General features: G+C 44.0%; 1 protein-coding gene across 1 annotated transcript in view; it reads left to right on the top strand.

Moving 5' to 3' along the window:
* Window positions 1-17,384, top strand: part of ADAMTS16 (ADAM metallopeptidase with thrombospondin type 1 motif 16) — a 145,937-nt gene that overhangs the window by 60,279 nt on the left and 68,274 nt on the right. The window contains exons 9-10 of the mRNA XM_039217681.1: window positions 7,793-7,946; window positions 16,378-16,473. Coding sequence (XP_039073612.1) covers window positions 7,793-7,946; window positions 16,378-16,473 — 250 coding nt within the window. The remainder of the gene's footprint in view (window positions 1-7,792; window positions 7,947-16,377; window positions 16,474-17,384) is intronic.

Raw genomic sequence — 17,384 nt, 5'->3', positions numbered from 1 at the left:
CCACGTTGGGCTGTGAGCTGACAGCACGGAATCTGCTTGGGATTCTCTGTCTCCCTCTGCCCCTCCTTTCTCACTCTCTTTCTCTCTCAAAAATAAATAAACTTCAAAAAAAATAAAGCAGATCTTAGCTCTGTGAAGATGGCTCGTCTCTGAGAACGAGCACAGGCAACTGGAACACGGGCGGGGATGGAAGGTGCTGTGTCCATCTGACCTGTCAGCAGGCTCTCCTGGGACCCCACGGGGGCACCTGGAATGTGGTCTGATGTTTCTGTTGCTCCTGAAAGACACCACTTTCCACCATCGTTACTCCAAGAGCATCATTTCCCCGGTTCTGGGAGGAATTGCTTCTGCTCCAGAGGGAGGGCATGCATGTTCATTACACAGAAACATATTTTGTTTTACCAGACACGTGGAGGACTCGCGCTCGGTCTCTGACAAACACAGTGGCTCTCCACGACCCACTGATTCCCGTCAAGGAGATACAAAGCGTGTGCTTCTGTATTTCCAAAATGCGTCAGTGCTGCCAGGAGACGGGCCGCTGTGTTGAGTTCTCAGTTAAACATGCTCACATTTCTGAGACTCATCACCGAAGGTATGAACGTTAGCGCCCTTCACGTTCATTGTATATTCTTGGGAAAAGTTAACAACCAAAACCACCTTACTGTAAGAATTTGGAGCAGATTTTGACAAGAGAGCAAACAAAAAATAATTGGAACTGACAGTCGGATGAAGAGGAAAGCAAATGAAAATAAAACATGAAGGGGCAAGGAAAAAACACACAACTGTGTCAGTCTTAAAGTGCAGGCTTAGGCTGTGCTATTGAAGCTTGAAATTGGACAAGTTTGATCCTTCAAGAAACCAAAGCAAAAAAGGAGATTGAATCCATTCAGAAAGTAGTGCAAACGCCGATATTTCAAGGAAAGGAAAACGTTTGCCAGCACAGAATTCTTTTAAAAAGATGAAAACTGTGTACATGTGAAAAGAACAGCGGATTTAGATAAGTGCATGCATTGTTAGGCGTATTTCTATGTATTTTATAGATATTCCTGATATTTACATAATACTGAGTTACACATCTGCTAGATAAAATATATTTTACATTTTGATAACTAATTATATGCTGATGAGTATTAATAGACACACAGAATGAAGACATGGGTAGAAGGCTGTTACCTGTGCATGTCACCTGATGACCTCCCCCTCCCACACTCCTCTGGACCCCACGCTGGAGGGAGACCACCCTGGGCCAGTCCCAGGCACCAGGAACACATGCTTTTTACCTTTCCCGTTTCTGCCACAACACGATGCCAGCAGTTGAGCCGGGAACACGTAGCTGCAGGCCCCACATCGGCTTGAGCAGAGTCGGTGGAAGAAACACAGATTCGGCAACACCCAAGAAGCAACCGGGTCGGCAGCCAGGGACCTTTGTAAGCGATGCACGTTCCTACCGTCAAGACAGAGCTAGTTGTTCCCCGCGAGGGAGCGGGGCCGAAGTCGTGGGCTCCTCTAGTGCCGTACAGACTCCAGTCAGGTTTCCACCGTCCTCTCCCGCCCGCCTCACTGAGCTCCTGATCTTGGGTTCTAGGTTTTCTTTGTTGTTTTTTTTTTCTTTCTGTCTGTTTCTCCTTACTTTTTCAGTCCAGACCCTTTTCCTTCCTTTTTTTTTTCCGTTACATAAATGACATCATGTAGTTTATAGAACACCGTGGGGCGGGGTCGCACGGCTATTTCTGTCTCTACCCCCGGTGTGTCCATTATCTGCGACCGCCCCCCATACGCATGTCCCTTTCTTGCCGCTGGCTCATTCAGCTCTCCAGACGGCCTCGCAGCAGGTCTTCTGAGCAGGCATCCTGACTGCCGCCTGCAGCCTGGGGTCCTTCCCCCTATCAGTCAACATACTTTGCCACCTACAGGAATGTTGGCCGCCTTCTGTATTTTATGTCACCCAAGAAGAGTGAGAATTTTGTGGAGAATACCCATCTCCTGGTAATAGAAATCTGCATTCTAGGAATACACGCTTGATCATTTTTCTTCTACTTCTACTACCGAAAACAGTGTTACCATTGTTCTCTTCAACATTTGCTGTTCCCTGTATGGGATCCTCGGGCGGTCAAGGTGGGGATTGTTAGCAAGGTTTGTGGCTCCTTCTTGCACTGGTTCAGATTTGCTTGAGGGATTTGTGTGGTGTGTGTGTGTGTGTGTGTGTGTGTGTGTGTGTGTGTATGAAGAATTCTGCTTTCTGTCATAAAAAAGGGCATGGACTTAAGTGCACAATGCTCTTATTTGTATTAACAAGGGAAATTTGGAATTTTCTGTATCACAAATCTTTCCTGTCATTTCCTAGGTTATTTTTCAAAATTTTATAGCTTTTTCATTTTAATGGTTATGATGAAGATAAACATTTTTAATTTTTTTTGAAATGTGCTCGGACAAACCTTGGAAAGCAGGGGATGTGAAGCTTGGGTGTGCAGTGAGAATCAGCATCATAAAAGAGCCCAGTAAAGTTATTAAGCTGCCAAGAAATATAGGAGAACTCGTGGAAGGAAAATAGTTATATGCTTAGAGAACAATTGTTTTGATGACATTAGATATGGGCTGTGAGCTTCGAATCAGACTGTGACCCCACGAGGGATTGCCAAGAGTCTGGTTCAAAGACATGTTTGCTCTGGGATCCCAGGACCCTTCTGTGTCGGCTCAAGTGTGCTCATTTGTTTTTGTGTCCATCAGTTAAACCCTTGTGGGGCAATTTAGTAATAAACTTTTGTTTGCAAGAACGTTGCTAATTTCTCTGGGCCACAGGATTATAAACAGATATGCAAGATTAACATGTTCACCCGTTTGTTTTCCTGGAAGGTTACATTTTCCAAGAGAGCGTCAGAATGTCAGAAGCCTTCTTGCACTTGGGATGACCAGTCGCAAAATGGACACACACTGGGTGAACAGTGGTGCCTTGTTGGCTTCATGAATCGGAGGCTGTCTTCTCTGACATGTTTGCTGACTTCCTGATTCCCACGTAATCACGAGCCTGTTATGTTCTCCACCGATTAGGCGGCTATTTGGAGCTGATCCCAACAATGAGTAAGGATAAGTGGCTAACTTGTAAAGATGAATCCACTTTCCTTTATTAGCAGTCCAGCTTTTGGTACGTGGAAAAAATATATAATGAAGGACCTCAGTTGGTCTGAAGTTGTCAGCGCAATGTTTCTCCGTAGTCGGTAGTCAGGAAGGACAGATATGTGTTTGGAGTAAATTCATCGACCTCGTCAGTGAAGTCATGTGTCATTTCCTATGAACAGACACAGATCTCATCCCATGTACTCATGTCTACATCCGGGAGGCCTCGGACTAGGGAAATTTTAGCTCTTTATTTTATTTTATTTTATTTTATTTTATTATTTTTTACAAATAGTTTATTGTCAAATTAGTTTCCACATAACACTCAGTGCTCATCCCCATAAGTTTAGCTCATTATTTTAATTTAATGACAACGGGGACTCATCTTCAATGTGCTTTTTAAAATTTGTATCCTCTACTACAGCCTCGTGAATGTACCTCCCCTCTGACCCCATGAATCGAAGGCAGTCTGTGGGGAAGGGGGCCGTCCCTGGGAACCAGGAGTCTGAAGGGTGCGTGGATCCCCTTCTACACCCCATACCGCCTCTGTCAATGAGAAGGTTTGATTTGACCCAAGAGCCCATTAAGCACACTTTTGGGTGTAATGGAAAGAATACATTTCGGCTCACATCTTGCTCTGCTGTATAACGTTCGTCTTAAGAAAAACCAAGTCCCAACTGTCCTTAGTTTCTGCTGAAGACTGGAGAGCAAGCTCTGCCCTATAGCAGAAAGAGCAGCAAAGGAGATCAGAGCTGGTATGCTGATCGTGGCTTTATCCTTCGTGTCTGGGAAGGTCTTGACCTTGGCGAGTATTACAATCCGTTCTGAGGGCCCCTATTCCCAACTTGGACAAGGGGGAAGATCTCTCAAGCTCTTTCACGTTTTGTGGCTCATCAATCAGAGTGGGAAGCAGACCTTGAAATATCACTGTGGTATCTCTGACCTTGCCTTGTTTTTTATTAACATTGTTTTTGTGGTTAAACAGATATATAGAAAAGCACAAAACTATAAGGGTGCAGCTCCGTGAATTTTCACACAGTGAGGATGGTAGTGTAACTTCCTTTCAGATCAACAGAGCACATTACAATAGCCAAGACGGGAAGCAATATGTCTGTCATTTGTCAGCAGATAAGCAACTAAAGATTATATATATATGTATGTGTATATATGTATATGTGTGTGCGTATGTGCGTGCACATATTATATATAAGCATATATATATAATCTTATATATGCATATATATATAATGGAGTATTATTCACATAAGAAAGATGGAAATCCTGCCATTTTTGGCAATGTGGCTGGACCTTCGGGGCATTATGCTAAATGAGGTAAATCAGGGAAAGACAAATACTGTCTTCCTCACTCATCTGTGGAATCTAAACAATCAAACTCATAGCAACAGAGAGTGGAGAGGTGGCTGCTGGGGGGGTGGGTGGGGTGGGGACACTGGTGAGGGTGGTCCCAGATACAAACTTTGCAGTAAGATCCATGGGCCCTTGGGGCTCTGGTGTGCAGCATGATAACTAGAGAACGATGCTGCATTCTGTGTTTGACAGCTGCAAGGGAGTAGACCTTAAAAGTCCTCAGGTCACACTCACAAATCTAAATACACGGGGTGATGAATGTGTTAACTAACCTTCATAAAAAGGCACCGAACACGGTGAACTCCCCAGAGATAACCATTCCCCTGACACAAGACACCATGGACTAGTGTTGCCTGTTTCTGAACTTCCTATGAATGGAATCAAGAATTATGTATTACTCAGTGTCTGGGGTCTTTGGCTAAATATCATGATGATGCAGTTCATCCTTGTTGCTACATAAAAATATAGCATCATTGGGGCACCTGGGTGGCTCAGTCGGTTAAGCATCCGACTTTGGCTCAGGTCATGATCACACGGTTCTTGGATTCGAGCCCTGCGTCAGGCTCTGTGCTGACGGCTAGCTCAGAGCCTGGAGCCTGTTTCAGATTCTGTATCTCCCTCTCTCTCTGACCCTCTCCTGCTCACGCTGTCTCTCTCTCTCAGAAATAAATTTTAAAAATATGTATATATAGCATCATTTACTTATTTTTAGTTGCATGAATGTGCGACAACTTACTAATCCATTCTGTTGGTAAGGACATTTGAGATTCGAATTTGGAGCTATTGTAAAAAATGCTACTCTGCATATTTTTTGGGTTTGCATATACATCTCTGATTATATGTAGGACTGGGACTTCCGGGTCATGAATACGCAGTCTGTCTGTAGACAGGTTCCCTAAGCGGTTGTACCAAGTCACATGCCTACAGCGGTTAGCAACGTTCACGTGGCTCTGATTCCTTGCCAACGCTTAGTCTTGTGGGTCTTTTCCATTTTAGCCACGTTGATGGGTGTAGTGGCATACCGAAGTGATAATTCAAGAGATCATCGAGTTTCTTTTTCATGTTTAATGGACACTTGAATCATCGTTAGTGAAGTGCATGTTCAAATCTCTTGTGAATTTTTAAAAAGTAGGCTCTATTTATTTTTTCATATCTCTTGATGGGAGTACTTTATACTCCCGAGTAGGAACAAGTTGTCCATTACGGAAAACATGTACTGCAATTACCATCTTTCACTCTGTGACTCAGTATTTACACTTTTAATGGTGTCTTTTGGTTAACTGAAGGCTTTCTTTGTGTCACGGAGTCCAGATTAATCCATAGATTTCCTTTAGGTTTAGCAAGTTTTGTGTATTGTTGGAAAAAAAGGAAAAACCCTGCTTACCCCAAAGTCACGAGTATCTTCTTCCACATGATCTACAGCTTTATCGTTTTGCTTATCACATGAGGGTCACCTGACTTCTGTCCGGGGCATGCAAATGAGCTAAACACATTTTGTTCATGTGGATATGATGGGGGAATGTTCGTACAGTGGCAGTGTGCTTTTACTTCCTACATCCATACCATAGGGTTTTCTCGCACTTGCCCCTTGGTCATGGGCTTAGCTGTGAGACCTGCTGGGGCTAAGGGGAAAAACCAGATGTGCTCAAGCGTGAACCTAACCAGAAGGACCAGGGTACGATCAACATGGGGAGCTTCAGTTCCTCAAAGGTGAAGCTAATTGGAGCTGACGTTCACATCCCAGTAGTGATATGTGTGTTCCTGAACCTTCTTCCAGGCTCCCAGTCTGTGACCTTCATTTCTCTTGGCCAGGCAGGAACCTTGTCCTCAGGCCATGTGCTTATACATTCACACAAACTATAAAAACTCCTGAACCTGTGAACCTTTTTAAATCTTCAGTCTCTTGCTTGGGCCAGTTGGCTTGGCTGACGTGTCCTGGTCTCTTGTCCATAGGATAGGTATGAAATTGCCTCCCTGAGGTAGCCTCAGGGAGATACTGGGGAACACTGAACTAGTGTATCAGAATCATTTGTGATCCATCAGAGAAAGGTTCTATGGAGTTCCGGAATTGCCAAGTCACTCCTGTCTTGGAGTGCTAGTCATGCTTTTATTCGTTTTTCTTTACTTGAAAATATTCCTTTGCATTACGACTGCCGTAGTAGTGATAGACATGTCATTTATTGAACACTCGCAATGAGCCAGTCACTGCTCTTAACACGTTCCTATCATTTGAGTTAATCTATGTTTCTCAGTTTGCTCTTAAAAGGCTTCTGACCTCCTTGTATGGGGGATTCATGTCTCATCCATGGTAGCTGGTACCACCTGTTGTGTTTTGTGTGTGACTATTAATTGAAGGTATGCATGCGTGGGCCCCAAAGCAGTGGGATCTGGGACTGGGCCATGGAGACTGAGGCCAAAGTGATTCGGGTCAAGGTGGGTGACCACACAGAGAAAAGTGTAGGGATGCGTGGGCTATTGGTCATATATTGAGAAATTTGGGGGGGGGGTTACTTGTTGAAATTTGTAAGTAAGATTTAGTTGCTATGTGCAAGCACTGTTTTCCCTTCCTCCAAAAACAAAAATTATAACTATGCACGTCCCTGGTAGGGAAGGGAATACCGTGTTTGTGGAGGAAAAAATCATTAGTTGGTCTTTAGCCACCTGCTAGTAAACTTAGGCAGAGTTAATTTCCTTCTTAACTTGGGAATTGAGTCAGAAATTAGTCTGAGCGTAGAGCGTCGCTGGTAGAAATTGCTGCTGTGGTCCATGGCAAACCTCTGCAGGCTGTGAGCTGTGGTTCGGTGGTCCCTGGCCCAGGGAAGGAAGGGAGGGAGGGAGAGAAGGAGAGAAGAAAGCAAGGGGGGAAGGAAAAGAAGGAAGGATGGAGGGAGGAAAAGAAAGAAAATTCTAGTCTTTGAGATTGATTGTGTTTGCCTTTCATGATGCCCATTTCATCTGTTGGTAGTTCGTGGCAAGAAGTATATGTAAAAGGTGTCCACAATCAGAGCTTCTCACACTGCACATCTGGTTGTGTGATTCCATTTCCCTCGGCCCCACGATAAGCTGGAGAAATCTGACGAAGAACAAATTGCCTTCCTGGAAAAGACGAAAGGCATTATGAGCAATTTGAGGAAATGTGGCCCTGTATTTAAGGATAATCGAGATAAACATCGGACCCCAGGAGAAAAGTACCCCCTCTTCTCTGTACGGGCTGTGTTGTCAGATTGCATGAGAATATCAAGGCATAGTCAGCGTGTCTCTCTGGTAAGTCTTCCGGAATCACTAGCAGCTTGTCTCCTCTGCGTTTCAGCACCGCACAAGCCTTGTGCCTTGCTGACCAGCCGAAGCCTGTGAAGGAGTACAAGTACCCTGAAAAGCTGCCGGGAGAGCTGTACGATGCAAATACTCAGTGCAAGTGGCAGTTCGGAGAGAAAGCCAAACTCTGCATGCTGGAGTTTAAAAAGGCAAGTGATTATTGGCAAATGCCCTGCGCAGTGTGACTCATAAAAGCGTTTTATTCAGAGTAACGGACATTGATGGATTCTGCATTTATTGGGTACCTACCAAATGTCAGATCCTCTATGTTAAAGCTGGTCTCCTATAACAGGAAACACATGTTTTACTGGCAAGGAAAATGATGGTAGATACTGGTGTGGGTATCAGTTTTCATTGGAGAACTGACTTGGCCCGTTAGGTCAGCTCTTTCTTTCTGATTTATCACGTGGGAGCTCAGCAGTAACCTTTGGTTGGTGTACGTTGGCAAACTGACACCCTGCATGTTTTTTCAAACACTGTTCAGAAAACAGCACCGCCCTGCTTTATCTTTCTTAGCTCCAAGCAGAACGTACTGTGGAGAAGCAGCCTACCTAGGGCTTCTGATTATTATAGTTCCCAAATGTGGCATTTCTAGAGAAGTTTCTCCTAGAAGGTGCTTTCTACATCGAGCCCGGGGACACTGGCTCCATAGTGTAAACCCCACATACAACAGAGATGTGCCACTGTCCCCGACGGGCAGACGGACTGGGATAGAGGAACTTGCTGTCCTGAACCACAGGGGAAGCTACCCATAAATTAAGTGAAAGTAACTATTTTTGAGATTCCTCTTGTTGTAGTCCATAATGAAATCAAGAGGAAAACAGACACGAATATGATCCTCCAGAAACCTCCAACATTTCATAACGCCCCGGGAATATTTCCAATTTAAATCTAACGTGATCATCTCTTTTCTTCTGAACTCAAGGAGAGCTCCCCCCCTAAGATCAGTTACAACCCGCATGCCAGAACTGGATTCTCATCCCCTCAGCTGGGGAACCTCAGCTTGGAACAATAAATCAGTCGCCATCAGCATATGTTCCTAACGTTGCCCGTTCCCAGGGGCAGAATGTACGGAATCCCTAAGAATGTTTTGAGTGTTGCCCTTCTGTGTGTTAAGGAAAAGGAGCACAACACTAATTGTGTTTTCAAAGATGGGATTTTCCTCTGGCTTCCACATTATTTTTGCTCTGTGACCATGGATGGTATCATCCATGGCACCTTAGCGCCATTCAGAAACTATCGGGAGAAGTTAAATGTGTGGCATGTCTTTTGTTACGGAGGAAATATTTACATGCAGTGGCATGCATACATTCATTTTAGGTGTGCACTTGAATTTTAACAATGCCTTTACCCATGTTACCCGCACACTGATCAAGATGAGGCTTACTTCTATAAAGCCAAAAAGGTCCCGCATGCCGTCTCCCATTCAGTCCCTTCCCCACCCCAGTAAGCAACCGCTGCTCTGCTTTCTAGCGCCATAGATACAGTTCGCTTGTTCTGGAACTTTGTCATTGCCAAGTAAAGTATTTTCAGTGACATGGATGGAACTATAGAATATAATGCTAAGAGTAATAAGTTAGAGAAAAACAAATACCATATAATTTCAATCATATGTGGAATTTAAGAAACAAAACAAAAGAAAGAGACCAAGAAGCTGACTGTTAACTGTAGAGAACAGGGTTTTACCAGAGGGGAGCTGTGGTGGGGGTGAAACAGGTAAGGAGGTAAGTAAGAGCCCACTTACTGTGGTGGGCACTGAGTAATGTATAGAGTAGTTGAATCACTATATTCTATACCCAAAACTAACACGGTATGTTAACTCCACTGCAATTACAATTAAAAACTCCAGTAATGAACAGAAAACAAATATGATGTTAGCTGTTGGTTTTGCATAGTTATCCTTTATCAAACAGAGGAAGTTCCTTTCTGGACCCAGATTGTTGAGAGATTTTATCACAAAAGTCTGTTGACTTTGGTGAAATGTCTTCTGTGTCTATTAATGTAGTTATATAGTTTCTCTTGTTTATTGAGTTAATGTGAAGAATTATACTGATAGGTTTTAAATTTTGTTTCCTATTGGTCACACTTCTTTTTTAAAATATTTTATTTATTTTTGAGAGAGACAGAGACAAAGACTACAAGCAGGGGAAAGGCAGAGAGTGAGGGAGACACACAATCCAAAGTAGGCTCCAGGCTTTGAGCTGTCAGGACAGAGCCTGACACGGGGCTCAAACTCAGGAAGCACGAGATCATGACCTGAGCCAAAGTCAGATGCTGATCCGACTGAGCCATCCAGGTGCCCCAGTCACGCATCTTTTTTATTTCTCTTTCCTTTTGGATTAAGCTTGCTTTTAAAAATTCTATTTTTCATGTCAACTTGTTTAGTCATACTTTCTTACACTAGCTTTTAGTGGTTGTTCTAAAGATTATAGCTGCATCTGTGATTTACAGTCTATGTAGAATTAACATTGTGCCACTCTATGTAAAATGCAAGATCCTTACAACAAGGAAGTCCACGTGGCCCTCCCTCACACTGTACTCTTGTCATCACGTGTTTTATTCTGTACATGTTACAAGCCACCTGACACAGCATTCTAAAACTTGGGAGTTACAGGATGTCTGTGTGGCCCAGTCCATTGAGGGGCTGAGCTTCCAGCTCTTGATTTCGGCTTAGGTCATGGTCTCAGGAACCGTGAGATCGAGCCTTGCATGAGGTTCTGTGCTGACAGTGCAGAGCCTGCTTCAGATATTTTATTTTACTATTATTTTTAAATGTTTATTTATTTTGAGAGAGAAGGAGACTGTGAGCGGAGGAGGGGCAGAGAGAGTCCCAAGCAGGCTCTGCACTGTCAGCTCAGAGCCCGATGCAGGGACAGATCTCACGCTTCCTGAGATCATGACCTGAGCCAAGATCAAGAGCCAGACGCTCAACCACTCAACGGACTGCACCACCCAGGTGCCCCAATAGGGAGTTCCTTTTAAATAAAACTGGGTCATCTTTTATAGTCGTCCACAGATCTGCCATGTGGTCCTTACGCATTCTTATGGGTCAGCTCCAATGCTTATCGTTTGCCTTGGCCTGAAGAACTTGCATTAGCATTCCCTGTAGCCCGCGTTTGCTAGCCACGAAGTTTGTCAGGTTCGCCCTATCTGAAAATACCATTAATCCACCCTCCATTTGGAAGAATAGTTTTTCTGAATATAGAATTCGTAGGGCGCCTGGGTGGCTCAGTCGGTTGGGCTTCCGACTTCGGCTCAGGCCATGATCACATGGTTTGTGGGTTCAAGCCCTGGGTCGGGCTCTATGCTGACAGCTAGCTCAGAGCCTGGAGCCTGCTTCCGATTCTGTGTCTCCCTCTCTCTCTGACCCTCCCCTGTTGATGCTGTTTCTCTCTCTCTCTCTCTCAGAAATAAATAAAAAATATTTAAAAAAAAAGAATTTGCAAGTTTTTTCTGTATTTTTCCTCTTTAGAAATTTTAAGGATATAATTCTACTTTCAACTGGACTCAGTTGTTTCTGATAAAAAGCTGATCATCATCTGTATCTTCTGCCTTTCCTAGTCACTTTGTTTAGACAACTTAGCACACTCTACATGTAGGTTATTTTAAGTTTCAGTTTCCAGAAACACCATCTAGTTCTTTGTAGGTTGTACTCCTCTACTGAAATTTCCAGTTTTTCACTCCTTCTGTCCAGTTTTTCCTTTATAACCTTGAGTATTTATAAGATAATGCATTATCAGCTTATATTACTAAGTTTATATGAATAGGTGATCCCTTGGCACTTTGAGGCTTTGTTTGGGATTCTGTGTTTCCCTTTCTCTTTCATCCCCTCTCACACTCTTGCTCTTTCTCTCTTTCAAAAGTAAATAAACCTTTAAAAAAATGTAAGTTTATAAACTCCTTCTGAAATTTCAGGAAATGGGTCTGTTTTGTTAGCTTGAAGTATAAAGATCTAAAGTTTACTGAAGGGAGAATATAAAATAATAAATAACAAGCAAATTACCTGGTGCCTAACCTTGTGATGAGCATGTAAAGGCTCCCCAATGCACATTTGTTGAGCAGCATAAAGGATGAATGCTATTGTAGAAAAGGACTCTTTAATTCTCTATGCTGTTTAGTTTGGATAGCATTTAGTTAATTTAGTTTGGATAGCATTTAGTTAATGCTATTTAGTTAATGGGTAACACAAACACGTATGTATCTGTCTCTGGGACAAATAGATGTGTATTTGGTGTGTATATGTGTGTGTTTACATACTCATTTATGAACTCACGCGCATATATGGCCATGGCTTTCTCTACGCTCTGATGGCCTGCATAGTGATGATTGGAATTACTGATGAAAAGACCCTGCTACTTCAAAACCAAAAACAAATAATTGCAATAAACTGTAGATCCCATTATAACATGGTTTGTAATGGAATTTTAGTTCGTATTTTTGAAGAGTGTAATATGGACAGTTTGAGAAAATAGGCCTGGTGGCATCTACTCACTGTGTGGAAATCCCCCCAAAATTCCTAACACCACCATCTGAAAATGTGGCTTTTATTTGGGGTATCAGGTTGTGATGTTGAACTTAACCAAGTCCGTATGACTGAAATTGGTCTTCATGAACATAGCTTTCTTTTTTAAGTTTAATTTGATGGTGGGGGTGAAGGGGCAGAGAGAGAGCAGTGAAGGGGCAGAGAGTGGCGGGAGAGAGAATCCCAGGCTGGCCCCAAGCTGACAGCACAGAACTCAACGTGGGGCTCAAACCCACGAACTGTAAGATCATGATCTGAGCCAAAACCAAGAGTTGGACGCTTAGCCCACTGAGCCATCCAGACACCCCGTGAACATAAGCTCTTAAATTAGAGGATAGGCTCACAAGTGGGCACCTTCATTAAAGATCGTGTTCCTTAGCTGCAAAGATGAAAGTAAGTGTGGACTCTCCACGTGACCTTGGCTTTGTTCTCCCCGAGCTCCATGCTAGTTATCACAAACATCGCATCGTCATCTAGCTTCTCTTCTGACCTGTCAGCCTCTGCCTCAGCGGTGCCTGGTGGCCTGTCCCTAGTCCGAGATGCAGGCTTCCAGACTTACTTTGAAATCTGATCCCCTTCGTGTCCTGGGTACTGTTGTGAAACTGGGAGCTTCCCCCCACACCCGGCATGTCTTACATTCCAGCTCTGGCCCTAGACGTATGATTTAATAGGGTCTTTGTTCCAAGAGGACCCTGAAATTTAATAAAGAATGTCATGACATACAACAATCATGCTTAATTTAATATAATCTTTGCACACTATGTCCAGAAGTTAGCAGTGAAGTCAAAGTACAATAAAAGTGTCATTGGCTTTTGGTTGTTTAGTTGTTTCATGGTCATTTTATCATCTAATTCTTTGAGGTACTAGAATTTTCATGTGTTTTCCAGGATACAGTCACATTTTTATTAAATGTCAGTTATATCTGTAGCATACCAAGGTTCCAAATAAATTTTGCTGTGTTTGAAAACAGTAGCATGGATTATATGATATTTTGAGGCTCTTCTAACTCTTGTGATTTGTTTTGGCCTGGAGTACTAAGTTGGGGATGAACCCAGTTCCAGGATGGGTTGAAATACACAGCTGGCGTGAGCCAGGCATAGACTGAGTTAGTGGTCAAGTGCCTTAGGGGCAAGCTATCCTGTATTTGAGAGCTTTGTCCTTAGTGAAGTTAAAAAAACATCTGCTCTAATAGTATCTTCCATTCATAGTTCTGTATTCTGCAGAATGTTCCAGAAAACTATAATGTAAGAATATTATGAAAATACTTTAAATAATAGGGTCTAGATCTAGCATTTTCATACATAAGGTGGCCCACCTGTGTCATCTTAGATATTTTTACAATCACATCTCACTGACCCTTATTTCCTTTTATGTGAAAATGTTCCTGTTCATTGCATCCAAGGCTTTCACAGGAACAAACCAACAGATGTTCAGCTCACTCAGAAAGCATTTATTGAAAGCCAGCTAGGTACTGATTTCTGTGCCAGGTAGCTATGTCAAATACATAAGAATAATTTAACATTTAAAAACAGAGATGGAGACACAGAATCCGAAGCAAGTTCTAGGCTCTGAGCTGTCAGCACAGAGCCTGACGCAGGGTTCGAACCCACTGACCATGGACTCAAATGACCTGAGCCGAAGTCAGATGCTTAACCGACTGAGCCATCCAGGAAGCCCTTATTTAACATTTTAAAACACCACTTATTTTGTATCATTCAAAGACTTGGAGAGTCTTTGAACCTGCCCCGTCGGTTGGGAGCACCAGCTCCCAAAGGCCACAACCATGAAGGGAGTGGGCTCGAGTCACCTCACACCCCTGGAGTGAGGAGGGAAATGTGTGCTGTGCTTGGTGCCCCTAGGGTAGCGGCCTGAGTTTGGCCTGTTACTTACAACCACTGCATTTAGCTCTCAGGACAGGTCGTGAGCAGGGAGGATGCCGGGGGTTGGGGTGGGGGAGTTGCCCTTCTCAAGCGCACAAGGACACAGAGTCCGGCCTGCCCAGACCTGCCCTTCCAGTCCACACCAGATGTGCTTTCTCAAAAGCCCAGACTCTCTACCCAACCACTGCGTCCGTCTCCCATCCGATTAACCACCGGACCAGCTACCTCGTTCACATCTCCCCATTCATTTCTTCAGCCATCCATCCATTTGTGCCTTCATGGGCTTATGTGTGCACACCCAGCCTCCGGAATCCTTAGTGAGCCACCCCTCCAGCGCGGGTACCCCTGCCTCCCACTGCGGTACAGGCTCTGGTTCTGATCCACCGCCTTCCCACCCAGGTGTCGAGCCTGCGTCCTTGAGCTCCGATTTCAAGGCAGCTTTATTTATATCCTGGCATCCTGTCCAGTCGTCACCCTGCAAACAAACGCTTTCCAGTTGTCTCTCTGGGGACTTACAGACACTCGGGCCGTTGCTCTGACGGATTCCTCGAGGTCTTCTTACGGCTCCGATCTGTAAACGAAACACTGTTCTAGCCAAGAACAGAGGCCCCCAACGTCGGCATGCCCGTGAGTGTCGTGAGAGGCACTAACCGCCAACGTGACACATTTGCCCCGGGAACGCTTAGTGATCGAACGCTGGTTCACATTTCCAGAACAGTTGTGCAGATAATTTAAGAAACGTTAACCTCCTGTGCATTTGAAGCTGCCACCAGCGTTCCTGAAGGTTCCGTCCTTTTCTGAGTCCTACTGCACACCCCTCACTAAGATGTTCCTTTGAGCGCAGAAGGAGATGAAAGGAAAGCCAATTCCTTGCACTTGGAGGCACTTCCACTGTGTACAAATCTCAGATCTTGTTTTATTTTACGGTCCTATCAGCCGTGTGGGTCTTCCTTCCTCTGCACACACCTCTCTTCCCTTACGTTTTCCTTCTTTTGCGCAAACCCTTTGTTCTTTCTCACTTGAATATCATCCCCTCTTCCCTAACAAACCCCTTAAGCTCAGGAATTGGCTGAGATATCGTATCTTCCCATGAGTCCTTTCCTGAGTCTTCCCACATGCACCATATGGTGATTTATAGCAAATTTACTCCGTTAGACCATGCTTGAGAGGGTGTGGGTCATATTCCTTATTGGACCTCCCTCTTAGCAAGGCAACTGGCATATTCTAGGCCTTCATCAAAGGTTGGGATGGGGGCACCTGGGTGGCTCAGTTGATTAAACGTCCAGCTCTTTATTTTGGCTCAGGTCATGATCCCAGGGTTCATGAGTTTGAGGCCCACAATGGGCTCTGTGCTGACAGCTCGGAGCCTGCTTAGGATTCTCTCTCTCTCCGTCTCTCTATGTTCCCCTCTCCCACTCCCACTCTCTCTCTGTCTCTCTCTCTCAAAATAGGTAAATAAGCTTTAATAATAAAAAAAGATTGGGGATGGTAGGTGGGTGGATGGATGGATGGGGAAGTCAGAAAATTTCATAATCAGCTTTAATTTAGAAATGAGGATTCAGACTTGGAGAGGTTAATGAATGATGGAGTCAAGAATAAATTATAAAATGTTAGGCTTTATTGAGTCTTTTGAATTTTTGTAGTTTGCTGCAGCCTCAGGATTCAGCATATTTTACTTTTTAGTTTAGAAAATATGATTTTGTGGGGTGTCTGGGTGGCTCAGTCAGTTAGGTGTCTGGGTCTTGATTCTGGCTCAGGTCATGATATCATGGTTCGTGAGTTTCAGCCCCAGGTCAGGCTTTGCGCTGATGGCACACTGAGTTCTGTGCTTGGAGTTCTCTCTCTCCTCTCTCTCTCTGCCCCTCCCCTTGCTCACACATGCCCTTCCTCTCTCTCGCTCTCAAATAAATAAACTTAAAAAAATGTTTTAAAACATAATTTTGTCAAATTTATGATAAATACATATGAACAAATAAAGCTTCAGGGATGGAATTAAGTCAGGCCAAGTCTAGCACCTGAGTCTCTGGGTCTTCTTCTTTCTACCGTTTTCATCTGCTGCTAAATTGATATCAGCTTTTAATTTATATCAGTTGCTTGCTTTCCCCTTAAAATTTTTGGTGAATTTTCTTGTAGATTTATGGACCATTTGTAACGCTGATGACCTTTTCTCCCTGGTAGGATATCTGCAAAGCCTTGTGGTGTCACCGGATTGGAAGGAAATGCGAGACTAAATTTATGCCCGCAGCCGAAGGCACCGTTTGTGGGCATGACATGGTAAGGACCTAGTCTTCGGTCACGGGTCACATTTGGACATCAGAGCCTCTCCCCTCCTCCTGCACTGGTATTTCGTACGCCCGTCTTCCTCATTTATACGTGTGCGCCTACCTCCGCGTCAGAAGGCGGTGTTGAATCTATACAAGGGATCCTTTCTCCTCTTCCTCCTTTCCCGATGATGTAATCGATGGGCTGTCTGGCATCAGTAGATGTGGATGCCAGGCGACAGATGGCAACAGCGTCTGCTTAATAAGGGAAGCATTAACCCCTTGACCATATTTTAACCGTGTGCAGGACCCGCATTAGGTAACACTGTTAAAGGCACAGAGCATGAATTCAAAGACCCTGGAGTAGCCCATTCTGATGTGTTGTTCTCTCCTGGGGCAAAAACACAGGAGCTTTGGTAGAAAAAAGTACATAAAACAGCACAATCATTACTCACTGGAGTAGAATGATGGTTCTGTCATGGAACTAAAAAGACTGTAAAACCCAAGTGTATTATTTTGATTCCCTTGATTTAACCTGTGATTTCATTGTTCTTTTTCATATATAAGACTATTGAGCGGGCTCCTGGGTGGCTCAGTCATTTAAGTGTCCGACTCTTGATCTCAGCTCAACTCTTGATCTCAGGGTTTTGTGTCTGAGCCCTGAGCTGGCCTCTGCATTGGACTTCACACTGGGCATGAAGCCTACTTATCAACAAAATTTAATAAAAATGCTTTAGATTCTCGGAAGAGGAAGAGGACCTGCCGGCGTGCCGCAGTATGGAAACATACATGGTCCCGGGATGCCAGGAAAAATTGGCCCGAGTACGAGGCCGCAGATGATCATAACTTTCTGTGTTTACTTGGTTGAAATTTACACTTCAGGCGATCGTTCGCAAAATTGGGCTGCTTCCCTGAATGGTTGGC

The sequence above is a fragment of the Hyaena hyaena genome, unplaced genomic scaffold, assembly GCF_003009895.1.
Source record: "Hyaena hyaena isolate Hyena2069 unplaced genomic scaffold, ASM300989v1 scaffold_705, whole genome shotgun sequence".
Taxonomy (NCBI): Eukaryota; Metazoa; Chordata; class Mammalia; order Carnivora; family Hyaenidae; genus Hyaena; species Hyaena hyaena.
Note: the sequence above shows the minus strand (reverse complement) of the source record. Positions and strands in the feature narration are given on the sequence as shown.